Source organism: Rhinoderma darwinii, chromosome 10 (genome assembly GCF_050947455.1).
Source record: "Rhinoderma darwinii isolate aRhiDar2 chromosome 10, aRhiDar2.hap1, whole genome shotgun sequence".
Classification (NCBI taxonomy): Eukaryota; Metazoa; Chordata; class Amphibia; order Anura; family Rhinodermatidae; genus Rhinoderma; species Rhinoderma darwinii.
The window spans coordinates 73238303-73262757 of record NC_134696.1 but is presented as its reverse complement, the minus strand read 5'-3'; the positions used below and the strand labels follow the sequence as shown (position 1 = coordinate 73262757).

At 42.0% G+C, this 24455-nt stretch overlaps 1 protein-coding gene across 1 annotated transcript; it reads right to left on the bottom strand.

Annotated features, from left to right (window-relative positions):
* Positions 1-1827: 1827 nt before the first annotated feature.
* Positions 1828-23863, bottom strand: LOC142661496 (urotensin-2 receptor-like). Its single transcript, XM_075838904.1, has 2 exons — positions 22735-23863; positions 1828-1883 (listed from the first exon to the last, which is right to left on the bottom strand). The coding sequence occupies exon 1, from the start codon at positions 23861-23863 to the stop codon at positions 22751-22753; it is 1113 nt and encodes a 370-aa protein (XP_075695019.1). The 3' UTR covers positions 1828-1883; positions 22735-22750.
* Positions 23864-24455: the final 592 nt, after the last annotated feature.

The following is a 24455-nucleotide window of genomic DNA, read 5'->3' as shown; positions in this document are numbered from 1 at the left end:
TGATACTGTCTGTTGAGCCACTGTATCTAATCCTATCCATAGTTTATAGGGTCGTAGTGCTATACATATGCTGTCTCCTATACACACACATATACACACACACACACACATATTCACACACACATTTTCTTGGGGGGGGGCATATGTATTGGGGCTATTTCCCCTGACATTTTCAGACCTTAGCGATGCCCCCGGCTGCTAGTTCTTCATTGTTGGATCACTTAGGAGACCCAGCGATGCAACTGAAAGCTGCGGGCTGTCGGTCATGAGAAGTTTGGGGGGGGGGGGCAATATGAACTTTTGCATCCGGACCCCTGCATCAGGGCCCCTGAGCCTTTAGCTACTCCCCTGCATTTTTGGTCACATTTTTTATCCTGTACATGCCTTTTTCCTGGTGTTTCTTAAGTCCGATGTAGAAGCCTATAGAAAAAATTCCTAAAAAAACTGCACTGAACCAAAAAAACTTCAAAAACCAAACTCTGTGTTTGTAGCATTTTGACCTAAAAATGAGCAGAAAAATGCTACCGAAAATGTGGGTAAATGCCGTATGAGAAACCATACAAAGAGTATCATGGTTTAATCTGTTGGATAAAACCATAAAATAAAATTGCGGAACAATGTTTCCATTCCCCATTGTGCCAAGATTTAATCCTCATTTGATCTAGACAGAAGTATGGGAGAGCAGATCTACCGATGACGTGATGTAGAAGATTGCCGATTTACTACTAAGTGGATGAAGCATAAATGAAAGACAAAATTACCTACATACTATTAACCCTCTCAGTGATCACCACATGTCTTATATATCTCTTATCACCACATCTCTTAGGGCACATTCACACATACTATCGTTTTTGTGGCTTGGCCGCTGTGGTAACTTATAGCAGTGGCCAGATGTTACATTGTAAAGAACAGGATATCGAAAAGTCCAAGTGTTGTAGGCAATGTCCTATCCTTTGCACTTTCCTCATAGTTTTGTTGTTATTTTCCTCCATTGACTTTTATGAAGTAAAATCTGGGGTATACACTGCTGCATGTAAAAATCACTATGTGGGTTTCCTAAGAATTGCAGTAGCATTCCTCGAACTACTTCTAAAGAAAAAAAAAACTGTACATGGTTTATTTTCAATGTTAGGCCTCATTCACATCTGCATTGGAGGATCCGCTAGTGACCTCCATCGCAGATCTGGCAGAGGTTTACCGCAGATTATCGGAGACAATAGTACAGGATGCTGCGCTATTGCCTCCGGTAAAATCACGGACACCCTGACAGAAAGGCGACAGATCCCATTAAAGTCAACGGAACCGTTGCTTCTGTTAATCCCCTGTTCTGCTCCTCTGACGGAGCAGAACAATGGAACACATCGACGCAGGTGTGAACATAGCCTAGTTGTAGTTTTTCCATTGTAGTGTTGTCTTTTCCTCCACTACTACGGTAGTACATGTGAATGTGTCCTAATGCTTCTTTCTGTAACTGACATGGGACTGTTACACCGAAAAAAAAGGATGTTCAATGGTGATCAAAGCACAATAAGCATTTATAAATTTTATATATAAATATAAGTTATACTTTGCAAATAATTTGCATGCCAGATTCCCTTTAAATCAGGACTCAAAAGAGCAACTACAAGCAACAACCAGTTCAAATGTGTTGCTATTTTCTGTGTTTTCTTCTCAAGGGAAAAGTGTAGAGAACCAAAGTTGTTATTATAGTTTTAAACTCATACTGTCTGATGTCTAGATTTATGATATTGTTACATTTTCAATGGGTTCCTTGCCTCTGCTGGTAGGTTATGCAAGCTTTATTCCCTAAAGTGAAATATTTACTGTGGAGTCAGTTACAGAGAATTCATGAGGTTCATTTTTTCTTGTTCATACTGGACCTAAAGGTAAGAAAACAGAAAATAAAAGGAAAAATTATTAGTTCACTAAACTTTGAATACCAAATGCTTTGTATTTTGTCTGTATATATATATATATGTATATATATATATATATATATGTGGGTGTGTGTGTGTGTATATATATATATATATATATATATATATATGTATATGTACACTACCGTTCAAAAGTTTAGGGTCACTTAGGAATTTCCTATTGTGTTTGCTAACTGTGTTAGAAAGCTAATGCATGATTAGAAAACACTTGAAAACCCTTGTGCAATTATGTTAGCACCGCTGTAAACAGTTTTGGTGTTTAGAGGAGCTATAAAACTGACCTTCCTTTGAGCTAGTTGAGAATCTGGAGCATTACATTTGTGGGTTCGGTTAAACTCTCAAAATGGCTAGAAAAAGAGAGCTTTCATGTGAAACTCGACAGTCTATTCTTGTTCTTAGAAATGAAGGCTATTCCATGCGAGAAATTGCCAAGAAACTAAAGATTTCCTACAACGGTGTGTACTACTCCCTTCAGAGGACAGCACAAACAGGCTCTAACCAGAGTAGAAAGAGAAGTGGGAGGCCCCGCTGCACAACTGAGCAACAAGACAAGTACTTTAGAGTCTCTAGTTTGAGAAATAGACACTTCACAGGTCCTCAACTGGCAGCTTGATGTCACGGACACTGGGTTTGTGGACCCACTAGGCCGCTCCGCCGTAGCGGGGAGGCAGCTGACCAGGTCACAGTCTATGTGAAAGCAAGAGAGCAGACAGTAATGCTTAGGTACCTGAAATAGTCCGGACGGTGACTGTGGCTTCAGCACGGATGGAGGCAGGTGCGGAAAGTGGCGCCAGACTTGGCGGGCAGTATCCGATGAGAAGATGGCACTTGACGTGGCAGATGGCACTTGACGTGGCAGATGGCACTTGACGTGGCAGATGACACTTGACGTAGCAGATGGCACTTGACGTGGCAGATGACACTTGACGTGGCAGATGGCGCTTGACGTGGCAGATGACACTTGACGTGGCAGATGGCACTTGACGTGGCAGATGACACTTGAACACGGGTAGGCACAGGAACAATGTGGAATACAGGAACGGTAACAGGGCACGGGTAACAGCTGGAACGGGAGACACTAAGGGACCATTTGCGAGACAGACATGGAAAGACTAACAACGCTCAGGCAAGGATCAGAAGGGCTGGGGCATTCTTATAGGGTAGGAAATCATGTGGGTTAATGAACATTGTTTTCATGTGCGCGCGCTGGCCCTTTAAGAGCGTGCGCGCGCACCCTACGGGACCCGGCCGGACGGAGCGTAAGTGAGCGCTGGCATCTCCTAGGAGGGAGACGGAGGCAAGCGCTCACAGATCCATGGCTGCGGGCGTCGGGAGGTGAGTGAACCCGACGTCCCGCGGCCATGGGCGCTACAGTATCCCCCCTCTTACGCCCCCTCTTCTTGGGACCAGAGTGAGAGAGGAACTTTTTAATAAGAGTAGGGCCGCTGAGGTTCTCTTCTGGCTCCCAGGACCTCTCCTCAGGACCAAACCCTCTCCAGTCCACCAGATAGAAAGTCCTTCCTCCAACCCTCTTGCGGTCCAGGATCTCCTTTACCTCGAATACATCAGAAGGACCGCTGGAAGCAACTGTGGAAATAGAGGTCTTGCTGTAGCGGTTCAGGACCACTGGTTTCAGGAGGGACACATGGAAGGAGTTAGGGATTCTGAGGGTAGGGGGCAGCCGCAGCTTATAGGAAACAGGGTTAATTTGTTGCAGGATCTCGAAGGGACCAAGGAACCTGGGAGCAAACTTGTATGAAGGCACCCTCAAGCGAATGTTTCGAGAGGACAGCCAGACTTTAGTCCCAGGAAGATACTGAAGCGGCTCTCTTCTTTTGGTATCTGCCTTACGCTTCATGCGATCTACCGCCTGCAAAATAGAGGACCGGGTCTGTTGCCAGATTTGCAGGAAGTCCCCATATGCAGAGTCAGCAGCGGGTACCTGAGATGAAGTCGACACTGGAAGAGGAACTCTGGGATGTTGACTGTACACGATGTGAAACGGAGTGGAGGTGGTGGACTCACTTGTGTGGTTATTATAAGAAAACTCCGCCCATGGTAGAAGCTGTACCCAGTTATCGTGCTGTGAAGAGATGAAGTGGCGGAGATAATTTTCCATGATCTGGTTGATCCTCTCAACTTGCCCATTGGACTGGGGGTGATAGGCAGAGGAAAAGTCCAAACTCACATCCAGGAGTTTACGGAGGGCTCTCCAGAACTTGGAGGTAAACTGAACCCCCCGGTCGGACACAATGTGAAGAGGCAAGCCATGCAAGCGGAAGATGTGCTGAATGAAGAAGCTTGCCAGTCGAGGAGCAGAGGGTAGGCCGGTCAGCGGGATAAAATGTGCCATCTTAGAGAACCGGTCCACCACCACCCAGATGGTGTTGCATCCTGCCGAGAGAGGAAGGTCCGTGACGAAGTCCAAGTGGAGCAGAAATTGGAAACGGGTGAAGAACAGTGACCACCTGGCTTGACAAGGATTCAGTCTTTGAGCGGACTGAAGGTAAGTGACATTCTTGTGGTCGGTGAAGATCAGAATGGGGTGAGCAGCGCCCTCCAGAAGATGTCTCCACTCCTCCAGGGCCAATTTGATAGCCAGTAGCTCCCGATCTCCAATGGAATAATTGCGCTCAGCAGAGGAAAACAGTCTTGAGTAGTAGCCACACACTACTGCCTTTCGTTTGGAGCTCCTCTGGAACAGAAGTGCGCCTGCACCAACAGAGGAAGCGTCCACTTCCAGTGAGAACTGCCGAGATATGTCAGGGTGATGGAGGATCGAAGCTGAAGTGAAGGCTTTCTTGAGGCTAATGAATGCGGACTCTGCCTCCGGTGTCCACACCATGGCGTTCACACCCTTCTTGGTAAGGGTAGAGATGGGGGCCGTCAGAGAAGAAAAGTTCGGAATAAACTGCCGGTAGAAATTGGCGAAACCAAGGAACCGCTGTATGGCCCTTAGGCCTTGAGGACGTGGCCATTCCAGGACAGACTTTAACTTCTCAGGGTCCATCTTAAGGCCTTGATCCGAGATGACATAGCCCAGGAAGGGCAGAGACCTCTTTTCAAAGGTGCATTTCTCTAACTTGGCATACAAGCGATTCCCTCTTAGTCGCAGAAGAACTTGACGAACATGCCTCCGATGGGTCATCAGATCTGGGGAGAAGATTAGAATATCATCGAGATAAACTACAACACATATGTAGAGGAGATCTCGGAAGATGTCATTAACGAACTCCTGAAATACTGCGGGAGCGTTACACAGTCCGAAGGGCATCACTCGGTATTCGTAGTGCCCATCGCGGGTGTTAAATGCCGTCTTCCATTCGTCACTCCGGCGAATCCGGATTAGATTATAGGCCCCTCGCAGATCTAGCTTGGAAAAATTTTTGGCTCCTCGTATGCGATCAAACAGCTCGGAAATGAGTGGCAACGGGTACTTGTTTTTGACCGTGATCTGATTGAGACCATGGTAATCAATGCAGAGTCGGAGAGATCCATCTTTCTTTTTAACGAAGAAGAATCCTGCCCCGGCCGGGGAGGAAGATTTTCGAATAAAACCCCTCTCCAAGTTCTCCTTGATATAGGCTGACATCGATAAAGTCTCTGGCAAGGAGAGAGGATATACTCGTCCACGGGGAAGAGAAGCATTGGGAACCAGTTCAATGGGACAGTCATAATTCCGATGTGGAGGCAACGTCTCAGCCTCTCGTTTGCAGAAGACATCCGCAAAACTGGCATACTGAGAAGGTAGATTGGAGAGTGACTGCGGCAGAGAGGGCACAACAGGACGGACTTGTGACAGGCAATGGCTATGGCATCTGGAACCCCATTGAAGAACTTCTCCAGAACTCCAGTCGAGTGTCGGGGCGTGTAGACGGAGCCAAGGCAGACCCAGCAGGATAGGATTGATAGCCTTGGGTAGTACCAGGAAGGAGATCTGTTCTCCCCAGACGGACTGTGGGTAGTTGAAACCGATCCACTAGATCTTGGTGGATAAAATTAGCAGCCGCTCCAGAGTCAAGATAGGCGGAGGAAGGATGTGATGCCTGTCCGGTGACGATGGCCACAGGTATCGATAATTTGGAAGAGGTTTTAATGTTTGGAGACGTTCCACCTAGAGTTGCCTCTCCAACCAACCCTAGGTACTGGAGTTTCCCGGTTTCTGTGGGCATTGACGCACAAAATGACCCTTGAGGCCGCAATACATGCAAAGTCCAGAGGAGCGTCTGCGCTGCTTCTCCTGTTCAGATAACCGGACTCTGTCTACCTGCATGGGTTCCTCAGGTAGCGCACTAGGGGTGGACAATTGTGGTCTCTGGGCAGGGGGTGCTGGTCTGTGGGCCCGGCTCTCCTGACGAACCTCTTGAGAGTGCTCCCGGATTCTCATATCAACCCGGGTGGCTAACAGGATGAGGGCATCCAAGGTAGAAGGAAGGTCGCGGGCTGCCAGTTCGTCCTTGATGTGAGAGGACAGTCCCTGCCAGAAGGTCGCCACCAGTGCTTCATTGTTCCATGCCAGTTCGGCTGCTAGGGTACGGAAGGAGATCGAATACTCCCCTACTGTGGAGCCTTCTTGCTTGAGGGTCAACAGAGTGGCTGCGGCAGAGGATGTTCGACCCGGCTCCTCGAACACGGCACGAAAGGACTGCAGGAACAAGGCTAGGTCCGCGGATACAGGTCCTTTTTGCTCCAAGATTGGGTTTGCCCATGCGAGGGCCTTGCCAGTGAGGAGGGAGATAATGAACACTACTTTAGCCTCCTCGGAGGGGAAGAGATGAGGCCGTAGCCTAAAATGCACCGTGCATTGATTGAGAAATCCTCTGCATGCTCTGGGGTCACCGTCATAGCGAGGAGGAAGAGGCAGAGGAACGGAGGATCCGGAACAAACAGGGGGAGCAACAGGCAGTGGCACGGCAACAGCTTCTGGAGGAAGAACCGGGGGTGGAACAGCGAGTAGATCCAGGCGGACCAGAATAGAATTCATCGCCTCAAGGAGTTGATCCTGACGAGTGCGTAGGTCATGCATCTCTGTCTGAATCTTCTGTACTGGGGTCTTGGGCTGGCCAGCGGGTTCCATGGCCTGAGCGTACTGTCACGGACACTGGGTTTGTGGACCCACTAGGCCGCTCCGCCGTAGCGGGGAGGCAGCTGACCAGGTCACAGTCTATGTGAAAGCAAGATAGCAGACAGTAATGCTTAGGTACCTGAAATAGTCCGGACGGTGACTGTGTCTTCAGCACGGATGGAGGCAGGTGCGGAAAGTGGCGCCAGACGTGGCGGGCAGTATCCGATGAGCAGATGGCACTAGACGTTGCAGATGGCACTTGACGTGGCAGATGGCACTTGATGTGGCAGATGACACTTGACGTGGCAGATGGCACTTGACGTGGCAGATGACACTTGACGTGGCAGATGGCACTTGACGTGGCAGATGACACTTGACGTGGCAGATGACACTTGAACACGGGTAGGCACAGGAACAATGCGGAATACAGGAACGGTAACAGGGCACGGGTAACAGCTGGAACGGGAGACACTAAGGGACCATTTGCGAGACAGACAGGGAAAGACTAACAACGCTCAGGCAAGGATCAGAAGGGCTGGGGCATTCTTATAAGGCAGGAAATCATGTGGGTTAATGAACATTGTTTTCATGTGCGCGAGCTGGCACTTTAAGAGCGGGCGCGAGCGTGCGCGCGCACCCTACGGGACCCGGCCGGACGGAGCGGAAGTGAGCGCTGGCATCTCCTAGGAGGGAGACGGAGGCCCATGGCTCACAGATCCATGGCTGCGGGCGTCCGGAGGTGAGTGAACCCGACGTCCCGCGGCCATGGGCGCTACACTTGATTAAATAGTACCCGCAAAACGCCAGTGTCAACGTCTACAGTGAAGAGGCGACGCCGGGATGCTGGCCTTCAGGGCAGAGTGGCAAAGAAAAAGCCATATCTGAGACTGGCTAATAAAAGGAAAAGATTAATATGGGCAAAAGCACACAGACATTGGACACAGGAAGATTGGAAAAAAGTGTTATGGACAGACGAATCGAAGTTTGAGGTGTTTGGATCACACAGAAGAACATTTGTGAGACGCAGAACAACTGAAAAGATGCTGGAAGAATGCCTGACGCCATCTGTCAAGCATGGTGGAGGTAATGTGATGGTCTGGGGTTGCTTTGGTGCTGGTAAAGTGAGAGATTTGTACAAGGTAAAAGGGATTTTGAATAAGGAAGGCTATCACTCCATTTTGCAACGCCATGCTATAACCTGTGGACAGCGCTTGATTGGAGCCAATTTCATCCTACAACAGGACAATGATCCAAAGCACACCTCCAAATTATGCAAGAACTATTTAGGGAAGAAGCAGGCAGCTGGTATTCTATCTGTAATGGAGTGGCCAGCGCAGTCACCAGATCTCAACCCCATAGAGCTGTTGTGGGAGCAGCTTGACCGTATGGTACGCAAGAAGTGCCCATCAAGACAATCCAACTTGTGAGAGGGGCTTCTGGAAGCATGGGGTGAAATTTCTCCCGATTACCTCAGCAAATTAACAGCTAGAATGCCAAAGGTCTGCAATACTGTAATTGCTGCAAATGGAGCATTCTTTGACGAAAGCAAAGTTTGAAGGAGAAAATTATTATTTGAAATAATAATCATTATTTCTAACCTTGTCAATGTCTTGACTATATTTTCTAGTCATTTTGCAACTCATTTGATAAATATAAGTGTGAGTTTTCATGGAAAACACAAAATTTTCTGGGTGACCCCAAACTTTTGAACGGTAGTGTATATATGACAATAAATCTGATTCAGTCAATAGCGACGGAAGGCTGTTCTGTTACTCCAAAGCTGTATTTTTACGGCCAGCTGTCAGGGATGGGTCCTTAAAACCCGAGCCATAGACTTTCTACGGCTCGGGTTTTAACTTGCTGCCCACGCGATCGGGCAGCTGAATGTCGGGTCTCCGACTGTCAGTGACTGCCGGGGACCCTGAGGAGAAGACAGAAGCAGCTTTCGCTGCTTCTGTCTTCTCCGATGTCTTTTTACACAGCGCTCAATGAACGCTATGTAAAGAAATAGAGACAGCAGCAACGCCGCTGTCTCTATTCCTCCCGGTGATCATGTGACTGGTCACATGATCGCCGGGTGCCGTTAGTGGCACGCTGCTGCTGGGTCTTACTAGACCCAGCACAGCCCTATTAGTGACAATCGTCACTATGAGAGGGCTAATTTCCCCTGTAACTGGGGCTGCTGTGCAGTCCCAGTTACAGTGGAAAAACATGGTGTAAAAGAAAGAAAAAATATATATAAAGTTCCCCAAAGGTCTTTTTTGACCTTTGAGGGACAGACCATAGTAATAAAAAAATAATAAAGTAAAGTGCAAAAAAAAATTAAATAATAAACACACATAAAATACCCACCCCAAAAAAAAACGTTCCCCCTGCCAATCATTGTTGTAACGCTAGCGCTGACCCAATTACCCTAATATAGACATGCAATATATTAAAATTTACGGTAAACAATGACGATTACAAATAAAAGGTCTATTTTAGGGTAAAACTATGTTATTACCAAAAAAAAATAGCTGAAACGTAAAAAAACTTATTTTTTTACTCTTATTTTCAAACTTTATGAATAAAAATTCTAAAATAGCAAAAAAGGTGTGTATAAAAACGATAAAAAACTAAACCTGCATTGTCTACGGAAAAAACGTCGCAAAAATCATGTCAGATTTTTTTTTTTTTAATAAAAATGTGTGTTTGGTGCAACTTTGTAATTACGTTTTATTAAAAAATATTTTCACTTTTTGAGAAACAGCTGCTTTGTATCCTGTATCCGTCAGGTCAACAGGACTGACAGGATCAGTGAAACGGGCCCTGCGCTAAATTATAATCTTAGATGTGATAGATTTGAGGTGGATCCTGCGTGTCACTGATCCTGTCAGTCCTGCTGACCTGACGGATACAGGATACAACGCAGTTGTATCTCAAAAAGTAAAAATATTTTTTAATAAAATCAATCAATCAATCAATCACACTGATACACACACATACTATATATATATATATATATATATATATATATATTGTAAGGGAATTAGGTAGCGGGACAGTCGTCTCCTGTGGTAGACGGGCACTCGGTATCAAACACGCCAGTAAATTTCAGTCCGCACAGCAAAGATGTGGTACTACTGGCCTCAGCCAGTTTTATTTACAGGTTTGTACATGAAATTTAAAAGAAAACAAACAAAAGAAAACTCTATGCCTGTCCGGCACTAACTATGCAGTCACGTATCCTAACTAACACAGTGCAGGCCTAATGCCTGGCACCATAAACCATGCAGACATACAACCTATTATGAACGCAGTCGGTTTGCTCTCACAAGCTCCTTTCCCCAGGCTGAGAGAGAGTGTGACTGAACTGCAGCCTTTTTAAAGGGCTATCACACCTGACCCCTGATTAATAGCTAGACAGCCCAAGACCAGGACTGTGTGGATGGAGTAGAAGACAGAAATCTTGGGGAAATATAGACCCTATCCACAACCTCTCCACATGGTCTGTCACAATATATATAATTATAATATAACGTTTTTAAATGTGTACATAACCTAGTGCACTATATACAAGGGGGAGCGCTGTGAGGCACTATATACAAGGGGGAGCGCTGTGTGGCACTATATACACGGGGGAGAGCTGTGTGGCACTATATACAAGGGGGAGCGCTGTGTGGCACTATATACAAGGGGGGCTGTGTAGTGCTATCCACAGTGGTATGTGTGTGGCGCTTTTTATAGGGGGGCTTTTTGGTGCTATTTACAAGAGGGGGAGGGCTGTGTGGCGCTCTCTACAGGGGGGCTGTATGGCACTATCTATAGTGGGCTGTGTGAAACGCTCTCTACGGGGGGATGTGTGATATATAGAGGGGGCTGTGTATGGCGATATCTATGGGGGTGTCTAATATCTACAGGGGCTGTGTGTGGCACTATGTACAGGGGGCTGTGTGTATGTGGTGTTTTACAGTGTGTGGTATTATTATATTCAGGCGCGCAGTGTTTGGTGCTATTATATTTAGGGGTACAGTATGTGGCACCATGATAAATTTATTTTCGTTTATAGGTGTGGAAATGTTGGAAAAGTGAGGAGATGTCTGAGTGGCAAATTCTGCAGAAATGAGTCATGGACGGGAGAAGTCGTCATGAGCGCTGGACCGGATGGAGAAGAAAAGAGGAAAAAAACTACTAGAATCTGAGACGTCGTCACCTGTGAGTCGCTAGATTTATAGCGAATCTGTCACCTCTCCTGACATGTTTACTATAGGAAATCCTAGTATTTCACAAAAAGTCTTTCTGCAGTCCAGGACTGATAGACAATTCCCCTTGTCAGGAGGTTGTGTCCCTGCACAGTGTGATACTGTCAGTATGTAGGGACACCGCGCTGTGACAAGGGAAATCGTAACACTGTTAATGCTTGCCCAAAAAGGTAGTGTTAAAAATAGTTACGGCGTGGCAGGCCGGCGGTGAGGAAGGGGGGCCCAAGTTTGGGTAACAGCCCAGGGCCCATGGTCTACTTAATCCGCCACTGTTTGGGTCATTTCCCTGTTGTAGGATGAAATTGGCTCCAATCAAGTGCTGTCCACAGGGTATGGCATGGCGTTGCAAAATGGAGTGATAGCCTTCCTTATTCAAAATCCCTTTTACCTTGTACAAATCTCCCACTTTACTGTGCTTTTCTTTGCAAAAATAAGGAAATTTGTAAGTGACCCTAAACTTTTGAACGATAGTGTATATACACTACCGTTCAAAAGTTTAGGGTCACTTCGAAATTTCCTTATTTTTGAAAGAAAAGCACAGTTTTTTTTCAATGAAGATAACATTAAATTAATCATAAATACACTCTATACATTGTTAATGTGCTAAATAACTATTCTAGCTGCAAACGTCTGGTTTTTAATGCAATATCTACATAGGTGTATAGAGGCCCATTTCCAGCAACCATCACTCCAGTGTTCTAATGGCACATTGTGTTTGCTAACTGTGTTAGAAGGCTAATGGATGATTAGAAAACACTTGAAAACCCTTGTGCAATTATGTTAGCACCGCTGTAAACTGTTTTGCTGTTTAGAGGAGCTATAAAACTGACCTTCCTTTGAGCTAGTTGAGAATCTGGAGCATTACATTTGTGGGTTCGATTAAACTCTCAAAATGGCTAGAAAAAGAGAGCTTTCATGTGAAACTCGACAGTCTATTCTTGTTCTTAGAGGCTATTCCATGCGAGAAATTGCCAAGAAACTAAAGATTTCCTACAACGGTGTGCACTACTCCCTTCAGAGGACAGCACACACAGGCTCTAACCAGAGTAGAAAGAGAAGTGGGAGGCCCCGCTGCACAACTGAGCAACAAGACAAGTACTTTAGAGTCTCTAGTTTGAGAAATAGACGCCTCACAGGTCCTCAACTGGCAGCTTCATTAAATAGCACCCGCAAAACGCCAGTGTCAATGTCTACAGTGAAGAGGTGACTCCGGGATGCTGGCCTTCAGGGCAGAGTGGCAAAGAAAAAGCCATATCTGAGACTGGCTAATAAAAGGAAAAGATTAATATGGGCAAAAGCACACAGACATTGGACCGAGGAAGATTGGAAAAAAGTGTTATGGACAGACGAATCGAAGTTTGAGGTGTTTGGATCACACAGAAGAACATTTGTGAGACGCAGAACAACTGAAAAGATGCTTGAAGAGTGCCTGACGACATCTATCAAGCATGGTGGAGGTAATGTGATGGTCTGGGGTTGCTTTGGTGCTGGTAAAGTGGGAGATTTGTACAAGGTAAAAGGGATTTTGAATAAGGAAGGCTATCACTCCATTTTGCAACGCCATGCCATACCCTGTGGACAGCGCTTGATTGGAGCCAATTTCATCCTACAACAGGACAATGACCCAAAGCACACCTCCAAATTATGCAAGAACTATTTAGGCAGCTGGTATTCTATCTGTAATGGAGTGGCCAGCGCAGTCCCCAGATCTCAACCCCATAGAGCTGTTGTGGGAGCAGCTTGACCGTATGGTACGCAAGAAGTGCCCATCAAGCCAATCCAACTTGTGGGAGGGCCTTCTGGAAGCATGGGGTGAAATTTTTCCCGATTACCTCAGCAAATTAACAGCTAGAATGCCAAAGGTCTGCAATGCTGTAATTGCTGCAAATGGAGCATTCTTTGACAAAAGCAAAGTTTGAAGGGGAAAATTATTATTTGAAATAAAAATCATTATTTCTAACCTTGTCAATGTCTTGACTATATTTTCTAGTCATTTTGCAACTCATTTGATAAATATAAGTGTGAGTTTTCATGGAAAAAACAAAATTGTCTGGGTGACCCCAAACATTTGAACGGTAGTGTATATATGACTTTTCCGTTTTGCAAGCAGTTTTCGGTCTGGATAAATTATGTGACATTTACTGTATTTATAGAAATGTCCAGACTTTGCATTTAAAAAGGAGCTACTAAATACCAAACAAACCCTGTGTAGTCTGACCCTGTAGTAATACTATCTTCCATTTGTCCCTGTTTCATACATACATTTGGTAGGTGAGCATGAACTGGGGGACAGACGGAAGGGAGTATGACTGGTATGGTGGTATTATATTAAAGTGTAACTGTCGTTTCAATTGTTATCATAAATCAATAGTACAAGCAAATATAAGAAACTTTGTAATATATTTAATTACAGACAAATTCCTCTTTCTCCACTTATCAGTAACTTTTCCCCTCCTCTATATCTCCTGTTCTGATCATTCACTCTCAAAACACTGGTAAAATATATTCTGGTTTCGTTTTAAATATTAGAACCTCAGCTCTAGAGAATCGCAGTTCTATGTGCTACAAAACCAGAGATACAGGCAGTTAACCCCTTCCCGACAGTCCATTGTCTTTTGATGGCAGGTGGTGCAGGTACTTACAGCAAAGTCTTTTGGCGTAGCTGTAAAAGAGGCTGATGAGGGCTCTTGTGAGCGCTTATCCTCTAAGCAGGAGCTGTAATTGACAGCTCCTTTACTTAGAGAAGCCTTATGGGTACAGCTGGGATCGGAAAACATTATTTTACTGCCCATACATTTACATAAAAACAAAAAACCTGTATATATTAGACTTTGTTCACAACTGCGTTGTGGCATCCATTTTAGCAGATCCGTTGAAATAACAAAAAAAAGGACAGACTGACGGATGCCAGACTGAATGCAACAGAAGGTAAAATATGTTGGTTTTTTTTGGCGGATCAGTTTACTCGATACAGACAATAAACTGATTATTTTCTTTCCATTTGTGTCAGTTTGTCATCAGTTATACTCCGTTTTTAATGGATCTGTTTTTATCTTTGCATCTTTCTTGCTTTCATTTTTAGTCTGCGCATGTGCAGAAAAAAAAGGGATCCGTTAAACGTAATGCATAACTGATACAAACGGATGGTATATTAGTTTGTATCCGTCATACATTAATTTCAATGGTTAAAAAACGTAAATGTCCATTCTGTCAAGTTTCCGTAATTTTTGACGGAAACAATAGCGCAGCAGACTACGCTATTGCTTTAGTAAAAAAAAAATGAAAACTTGACGGAACAGAGCCTAACTGAGCACAACTGATGCAAAATCAAAACCCTTTGAAATCAACAGTTTTTTTGACTGAAACATTTACTTGCGCTTTTATGGACCTCTGATGGATCCGCTAGAACGAAAGGCACAACACGTATGTGAACAAAGCCTTAGGCATCTACATGAGCATAATAACCTGAAGAATTAATTTAATAGGTTATTTAGTGTGAAACATGAACAAGATAAAAAATAAACCAAAAAACAATGCCGAAAATCACTTTTTCCCATATTCATGACGCATAAATGTATTTTCTTTCTACCCCTAAACCAGGCAGAAAAAAAACTTTCTCCCGCATAAAACAAGGCCTCATATAGCCACGCCAATGGAAAAAGAATATATATATTTTGGTCACTGAAGGGTAAAGTAGCAAAAATTAAAAAATTTAGCTGATCATTAAGGCCTTTTCATTGTGGGGTTAAAAACATAGTTGGGAATGGGATCTGTATCTGCAGCTCGCATTCCCAACTATGTGTTTAACTGCCCATATCTCCGGCTCTATAGCACCCAGTACCGTGATTTTAACCCCTTCCCACTTTGGCCACTTTTAAACTTCCTGACAGAGCCTCATTTTTCAAATCTGACATGTTTCACTTTATGTGGTAACAACTTCGGAATGCTTTTACCTATCCAAGCAATTCTGAGATTGTTTTATCGTGACACATTGGACGTTATGTTACTGGAAAAATTTGCTCGATACGTTCAGTATTTAATTGTGAAAAATACCAAAATTTAGCAAAAAATTGCAAAAATGTATGTATTTTTCTCGATTTAAATGTATCTGCTTGTAAGACAGGCAGTTATACCACACAAAATTGTTGCTAATTAACATCCCCATATGTCTACTTTAGATTGGCATCGTTTTTGAACATCCTTTTATTTTTCTAGGACGTTACAAGGCTTTGAACTTTAGCAGCAATTCCTCACATTTTCAAGAAAAATTCAAAAGGCTATTTTTACAGGGGCCAGTTCAGTTGTGAAGGGGCATTGAGGGCCTTATATATTAGAAACCCCATTTTAAAATCTTCACCCCCTCAAAGTATTCAAAACAGCATTTAGAAAGTTTCTTAACCCTTTAGACGTTTCACAGAAATTAAAGCAAAGTAGAAGTGAAATTTACAAATTTCATTTTTTTCTTTTTTGCAGAAAATGATTTCTAATCCATTTTTTTTGTAACACAGAAAGTTTTACCAGAGACAAGCAACTCAATATTTATTGCCCAGGTTCTGCGGTTTTAGGAAATATCCCACATGTGGCCCTAGCGTGCTACTGGACTGAAGCACCAGCCTCAGAATCAAAGGAGCACTTAGTGAATTTTGGGGCCTTATTTTTCTTACAATATATTTTAGGCACCATGTCATGTTTGAAGGGCTCTGCGGTGCCAAAACAGCGGCATTCCCCCAAAAGTGACCCCATTTCGGAAACTACACACCTCAAGGAAATTATCTAGGGGTATAGTGAGCATTTTGACAGCACAGATTTTTTATAGAAATTATTGGAATTAGGCCGTGAAAATTAAAATCGAAATTTTTTCAAAGAAAATGTAGGTTTAGCGATTTTTTTCCTCATTTCCACAAGGACTAAAGGAGAAAAATCACCACAAAATTTGTAAAGCAATTTCTCCCGAGTAAAACAATATCCCATATGTGGTCATAAATTGCTGTTTGCACACACAGCAGGGCTCAGAAGGGAAAGAGCGCCATTTGGCTTTTTGAGATCACATTTAGCAGGAATGGTTTGCCATGTCACATTTACATTGCCCCTGAGGGGACAAAACAGTGGAAACCCCCCACAAGTGACCCCATTTTGGAAACTACACCCATTGAGGAAATTATCCGTTTTGACCGCACAGGTTTTTTGCAGAAATTATTGGAAATTGGCCCTGAAATGTAAAAATCTAATTTTTTTCAAAGAAAATGTATGTTTAGCACATTTTTTTCCCATTTCCACAAGGACTGAAGGAGAAATACGTAGCTTTAGCTCAAAAATTTTCATTTTCTCAACAAATAAAGGAAAAAAAGAACCCAACATTTGTTAAATAATTTCTCCCGAGTACGGCAATACAACATATGGGGTCATAAACTGCTGTTTGGGCACACGGCAGGGCTCAGAAGGTAAGGTGGGGCATTTGGCTTCTGGAGTGCAGATTTTGCTGGATTGGTTTCTGGGCGCCTGTGGGACCAAAATACTGGAAACCCCCCAGGAGTGACCACATTTTGGAAACTACACCCCTCAATGCATTCACCTAGTGAGTATGTTAACCCCGCAAGTGTTTTGTAGAAATTAGTGTGCACTCGATGCTGCAGAGTGAAAATTTTATATTTTCCATAGATATGCCAATATGTGGTTCCCAGCTGGAGCCACCATAACAAGTCAGCTGTCTAATTATTATGCAGTGTTTCCCGGTTTTAGAAACACCCTACATGTGGCCCTAATCTTTTGCCTGGATATTTGACAGGGCTCAGGAGTGAAAGAGTACCATGTAAAATTGAGGCCTAATTTGGCAATTTACAAAGTATTGGTTCTCAATTGCAGGGCTCAGATGTGAAATAATAAAAGAAATCCCTGAGAAGTGATCCCATTTTGGAAACTACACCCATCAAGGCATTTATTAAGGGGTGTAGTGAGCATTTTCACCACACAGGTCTTTTCCATAAATGAATGCGCTGTGGATGGTGCAAATTAAAAATTTATATTTTTCCCTAGATATGCCATTTCAGTGGCAAATATGTTGTGCCCAGCTTGTGCCACTGGAGACACATACCCCAAAAATTGTTAAAAGGGTTCTCCTGGGTATGGTGATGCCATATATGTGGAAGTAAACTGCTATTTGTGCACACTGTAGGGTTCAGAGGGGAGGGAGCGCCATTTTGCATTTGGAGGGTGGATTTTGCTTGGTAGTAATTTTGTATTGCTGGTGTTTCCATTTATAATGTGGTGGCATATGTGAGCTGGGCAGAGTACATCAGGGGCATAGTCAGGTGGTATAATAATGGGGTAAAAAAACAATAAAATAATCCATAGATGTGTGTTACACTGTGGAGCAATCCTTTCTGCACAGGCCAGTGTCGCACTGATAGATGGTGTACTTTCCTATCCCCTTTTTGGTCCACACGCCGCACCTTTGCAGTTTGGGGAAATTTGCTAGGAAAGTGTTGTCCTGGTATAATACGGGCAGCGTCGCCAATCAGAGAATTAGTGAGTCATTGGCAATATGGCTTGCCTTTTATATATTAGTATGATGAAAATAGTCAAACACACATTTATGTCAATTGCCGCACAGAAATATTGCCCTCATGGGTCTCATTTATAAAAACTGGCCTTGTTTACTATAGCAACTAATCAGAGCTTAGCTATAATTTCTAAACCCCTTAATGACCACCGATACGCCTTTTCACGGCGGCCATTAATGGGCTTTTATCTAGGACTTTTCAAGGCGGCCTAATCAACTGCCTGCACGGGTGTTCCGTGCAGGCTGGAGCCGGGGCTCTGCTGTCTGATGGCAGCCGGGCTCCTGCTCTAACAGTATCCCTCAAATACCACGGTCATTAGCGACCGCTGCATTTGAGCTGTTTACAGAGGGACGGAGCACTCTCTATCACCTATCAGCGACTCGCAAATGTAATTGCAGGCATACGATGGGGTGCCATGGCAGCTGGGGGCCTAATAAAGGCCCCCAGGTCTGCCCAGGCTATATACCTTTTAGGACGTGCCAGAGGTATGTCCTAATAAATGCTTGTCAGTTTTATACTGACAGGCAGTAATGCTCTGGTATACGAAGTATACCAAATCATTATATCTGCAATCAAAGGCGGAGGAATCATAATTATGGATAGGGACAAATACTTGGGAGAGTCCTATAGGATTTTGGACGATAGTAATTTTTATGTCAAATTAGCAGCAAACCCTCTACCTGTTCATATACCTAAATATGTTCACCTCATCGACACAGCTTTTTCTGAAGGGGTTATTACTAAAAGGGAAAGGGGTTTTCTCAATGTGCCCTTCCCAAATATGCCATTTTTATATCATCTCCCAAAGGTGCATAAATCCATCACAAATCCCCTCGGGCGCCCAGTTATATCAGGTATTGGGTCTTTGACTAGCAACCTTTCACATTTTATAGACCTTTCACCTTCAACCTTTAGTAGTTGGCTTACAGTCATATCTTAAAGACTCCACTCAAGTAATAAGAGAGCTTCATGCATTAAATGTCACCAACTCTATGTACCCTATTAATTTTCTGACTGCTGATGTTACGGCCCTATACAGTAATATTCCCCACTCCAAAGGTCTTGAGGTCATTAGGTCGACACTATCCACCAAAACCTGTATGCCTGATAATCAAACTGAATTTTTAACCAAATGCGTTGATTTTATTCTGAATCATAATTCGTTCAGTTTTGATAATAAATTTTATAATCAAATTAAAGGATGCGCCATGGGCTCAAGGTTTGCACCCTCCTATGCTAATCTATATATGGGACATTTTGAAGATCAATACATTTACCAAGATCACCCTTTTAAAAGTAAAATCTTATTTTATAAGCGTTACATTGACGACCTCTTCTTCATTTGGTCGGGTAATGAGACTGAGGCTATATCATTCATTGGGTCCTTAAATACGAATAGTTTAGGATTATCTTTTACCCACACTTTTTCTGCTGTGTCTATTGACTTTTTAGACCTGACTATTGCTTTTAACACCACCACTAACAAATTTATAACTAAAACACATTTTAAATCGGTGGATGTTAACAGTTATTTAAATTTTAAAAGTGCCCATTATCCCCCATGGATAAAAAATGTTCCCTTTGGACAATTTAGAAGGGTGAGAAAGAATTGCACCACTGACACAGATTTTAAAGAGGAGTGTAATCTATTAGAAAAGAGATTCAAGGAAAAGAATTTTCCTTTGAGTCTCATCAAAGGGGCACGCCAAAAGGCTTCCTTACTCTCACAAGATTCTTGCATCAAGCAAGAAAAAGTCATCAAAAGGAACCAAAATGTTAGTAATAATTTTATCACATCATTCAATATTGGTAATAAAAAAATCCGAGAGGTTCTGGAAAAGCATTGGTACATCTTGAAAAATGATCCTTTTTAAAAAAAAGAAATACCTGATAAACCGACTGTCACCTATAGACGGTCCAAATCTCTAAAAAATATCTTAGCACCTAGCAGATTAAATAACCCTATGGTGTCCTGCTCTACTTTTCTCCCTAAGACTCTTGGCTCTTTCAAATGTGGTCGACAGCGGTGTATGTGTTGCGCCAATATAACTCACAAAGCCTCCACCTACACATCTTCAGTAACTAAGGAATCCTTCAATATTAATAGCTTTCTTAACTGTGGAAGCTCTTTTGTGGTTTATATGTTGGAATGCCCTTGTCATCTACAATATATTGGCCGTACTACGCAATGCTTACGGACAAGGATCAATAACCATAGATTCAATATTAACACCGGTTTTTTGAAACTTAGTGTCTCTCGGCACTTTTTTACCACACACAGTAGCCAGTTTAGTAGCATACTCATTACGCCTATTGAGCAGATTCCACTTGATGTTACTAACCGATTCAGTAAGCTTAAACAGCGTGAAAATTACTGGATCTTCAAAATGAAGACCCTCCAACCAGATGGCCTCAATGATGTATCGGAGTCCGCCCTTGATTAGAAAATAATATAACAATTATTTCACTGATTGGTTTTCTTCGCAGCCCCACTCATTATTTAATATTATATTATTATATCATTACATTATACTACATATAGTTTTTTTCCCGATATTCACTGTCATTTTCGTATAGATTAACAATGCTCTTCCTCTCAGATATACCTACTGTTATGCTTTTCATTTAAATTTAATTGATGGCATTTTGCCAGCCTCTATTTTCATTTTGTCATTAATTACAGCTCACCGGTTATGCCGTTCCCTTTCCTATGATTCTATGAGGGTGGTTCCTTTTTACTGCTTTAACAATGATTATATGTCTTTATACCTTTTAATACTTGTATGATTATATATTATTATTACTTTTATAATTTAATGTATTTTTATTGCAAAGAAATTTTTACTATACGATATTCTGTTCAATTTCCTTCAGTGCCGATGCAGCCCCTGTTTTTATTTTAACTACCATGCATATATATTTTATATTCATGTTTATATTTTCATACTTTTGGCTCCATACTAAATCTAAAGTTTAGCATTTCCTCTGACCGATGTCCCGTATACATTTATCATTACATATATATTGATGCTCGCGCATCAAAGTGTGTTTATTCCAAATGCCACTTTTTGCACCCCGAAGTTTAGATCTTTAAACTACACATCGAAATTCTGCTTTGGGACTGTTTGGGCTATTTTCGGTGATAATTTCGTTATCCCCGGGGTGGCTTTTTGATCTAGCATCCTTTTGGATGCGATGTACGCACCGATGTATTACAAATGGTTCTTATTATATTAATTTGATCTCACCTTATTAAGTTTACCTCTTGTAAATTTTATCTCTCCCCTTTCATCATTGTCATTTCAATTGATCGTTTTTTCTTTTTCTTTTACATGCCCTTTCCTGTATTATTTTTTTCCTGTGAATATCCGGTCTTTAAACCTTGAACTGTGACGTCACCTGAGCACTTTGACCTCGTTCACATTGGCGGGTTTTTCAATATTGGCATTGTTATTTAAGCGGTGAATTGTGTGTGTTTTTTCATGACCTGATGAAGATGCTGGTACGGCATTGAAATGCGTAGTCATAGCATCAATAAATCTCATTCATTTATTTATTTATTATTCATCCTCCGTACATCATCATCGTTATTCCGAACTGTGTGTCTCTCTGGTCCCATTGAAGTGCAGCAGCGCCCGCGGAGACTCTCTTTTTCTGCCACCCAGCACATATCTGCAATCAAAAGATTGCATAGTGAAGTCCCCTAGTGGGACCGAAAAAATTATTAATGTGAAATAAAAATTAATAAAATGGTACACATAAAAAAAAATAAAACAATTTTTTCCCCAGAAAAAAATGTTTTTAGTTAGTAAAAGTGTAAAAGTAAAATAAAAACTACACATATATGGTATCCCCGCAATTGTAATGACCCAAAAAAATAAAGATAGCATATTATTTAAACTGCAAAGTGAACGCTGTAAAAAAAAAAACGCAACAAACAATTGTAACATTGCTATTTTTTTCCATCCCCCCCAAAAAAATAATAAATGGTTAATCAATAAATCCCATGTACACCAAAATGGCAAAATGGTAGCAATGAAGTCCCACAGAAAGCAAGCCCTCATATGGCGACATTGAGGGAGAAATAAAAAAAGTTATGGCTCTTGGAAAGCAGCGATGCAAAATAAAATGATTTTAGTTCAAACGTGTTTTTATTCAGCAAAAGTAGTAAAACATAAAAAAACTCGACATATTTGGTATTGTCATAATCGTACTGACCCATAGGATAAAGGTAGCATGATATTCATGCCGCACGTTAAACAGCATGAATGTAAAATGCATAGAACAATGGCTAAATTGCTGTTTTTTTTTTTATATCCCCCCTCCAACAAAAGTTAACAAAAGCTAATTAAAAAATTCTATATACCCCAAAACAGTGCCATTGAAAAATACAACCCATCCCACAAAAAACAAGTCCTCATACAGCCATGTCCACGTGAACATAAAAAAGTTATAGCTCTTTGAATGTGACGATGTAAAAACGAAAAAATTTGCTTGGTCATTAGGGCCCAGAATGCATGCAGGGGGGAAGGGTTTAAACTGCTCTGGCAAAATGAACACTGTGATTGGTTGCTATGGACTTTTTATAAGGGTTTCTGTTGTCAGTCATTTTGATAAATCAGGCCAAATTTCTCCTGAGTCATCCTGTTAAAAAACATTCAGATTGTGAATTGTAAACCAATCCTGCATATGAATAACATAAAATAAGTTGGCACACAATGCCTACCTGCCAGTACCCCTTATTTGCCATTAGCCATTCTAATTTTTGTGACCTCAGCTTTATGAATTGTACTGGGCGGAGAATAGCATGTCTAAAATCCTATTCTTTGTCATGTTGTGACTATTTATACATGTAGTTGACATCTCGCCCAGTATTAACCTATAGTAATGATAATAGGAATGGAATTGATATTGTTTGACAATGTTACCTTTTGTTTCTGACGACTATGGAGTTACTGATGCTACCTTTTCACTGCTTATTTCAATAGTCTGCTGGCTCCCACCTGACAATGTTTTTTTTGCAGCGTTCTCTGGATATCCTGCGCGACTCTTCAAACATAGAGATCCATGTCCTCCCTTTTGCCTGTTGCGGATATACTCTTTGTAATTTTTCGTAAGTAAAGTGTACAAGAAGGGGTTAATGCAGCTATTGCCATAGGTGAGACATGTAACTAGATGGTTGACATAGATTTCTGTCTGAACAGACACTTTCAACCCTCCTTGGCTGTAGAGGGGTATTAACTGCCATATCCAAAATGGGAGAAAACAGGCCCAAAATGCGAGCACAATAATAAAGATCATAAGTATAACTTTTTGTTTTGGAGACCTTTGAAGTTCCCTATTTAGGAGGCTTTTTGTCTGTGAGATCCAATAGGCCCTTGCAAGTTTAGTGTATAAATAACCAATGATAATCCCTGGAGCAAGGATGCTGGTGGTGAACGACACGGTAACATAGGCTTTATAATATTCATCGCTCCATGTGGGTGTGCATAGTTTTCTAATGCTTCCATTGTCCAATGTCCTTTCTTCCTGATGTATCATCAACATCATGGGTAAAGTCAGAAGGAAGGACAAAATCCATATTGCACATGCTAGGGTTTTTCTGTAACTTTTTGACCTTCTCATAGTATCAAAAGGCTTAGCCACAGCAATATACCTCTCTGTGCTCATTACGGTTAAGATGAAAATGCTGGCATGCATTGTCAGAAGGTCCAAGCTCAAAAGGACTCTACAACCAATTTCTCCAAAGTACCAGTCCTTTACGAAACTATTGTGAACAATAAATGGGATAGTTGAAAGATAAAGCAGATCAGCCAATGCCAGGTTGACTATGTGAATGTACATTGATGTGGCTGTCATCATGGAAATGCACATTACCACTAGTGTATAAAAGTTTCCAACAACTCCAGTAACACACAGTAAAGACAGCAGGATTCCAATGACAGATGTTGCAATAAGGTCATCTGTAGAGATATCAGTGAGAGATACGTGGTTTGCGAAATTGCTTGAAATATTTTTTATATGTTCACCTGACCTATTTTGATCAAATAGATCCATTTTGTAATTACTTTAAAATATTTTTGGTTGAGGTGACCACTGACAATACCTACAGACTATCAAATACTCATTTTAACTCTTGCATTGACACTGGATGTTTCCTCAAGGATCCCAAGATCATTATTACTCTGATCCAGTTCAAGTTATGATCAATTTGAGTCTCTTGTTCCTTCACGTTTTCCTGTAAAGACACAAGTTAGTGACTTATTACCTAAAAAGTGAAATACATAAAAAAAACAAAAAATAAAATAAAAATAATGAAAATGAGTGTTGACCAGACAGCTAATACAGTGGTTAATTGTAAGTGAAGTTTTCAGATAAAATATCAAGCTTATAATTATGTCATGGATTGGACATTGTCATATGTCTACTATTTAAGATGATTTTCACTTTTGGAGAAGTATTACGTTCTCAAAACAATAAAACAGCAGTTGAAAAGCAACAAGTTATTATACACAGTTCCACAACAAAAATGTATTGTATAAATGCAAACCCACACATATATTGATGATAATGAAAAAAGTGTATAGCTCAACCTATTTTAATTTATGTACTAAACATACATCTTTTTATACATGAAGTATTGTCATTA

Bases quoted from the DNA above. Each gene is read 5' to 3' on its own strand.
- LOC142661496 (XM_075838904.1), bottom strand. From the start codon at position 23,863: ATGGATCTATTTGATCAAAATAGGTCAGGTGAACATATAAAAAATATT.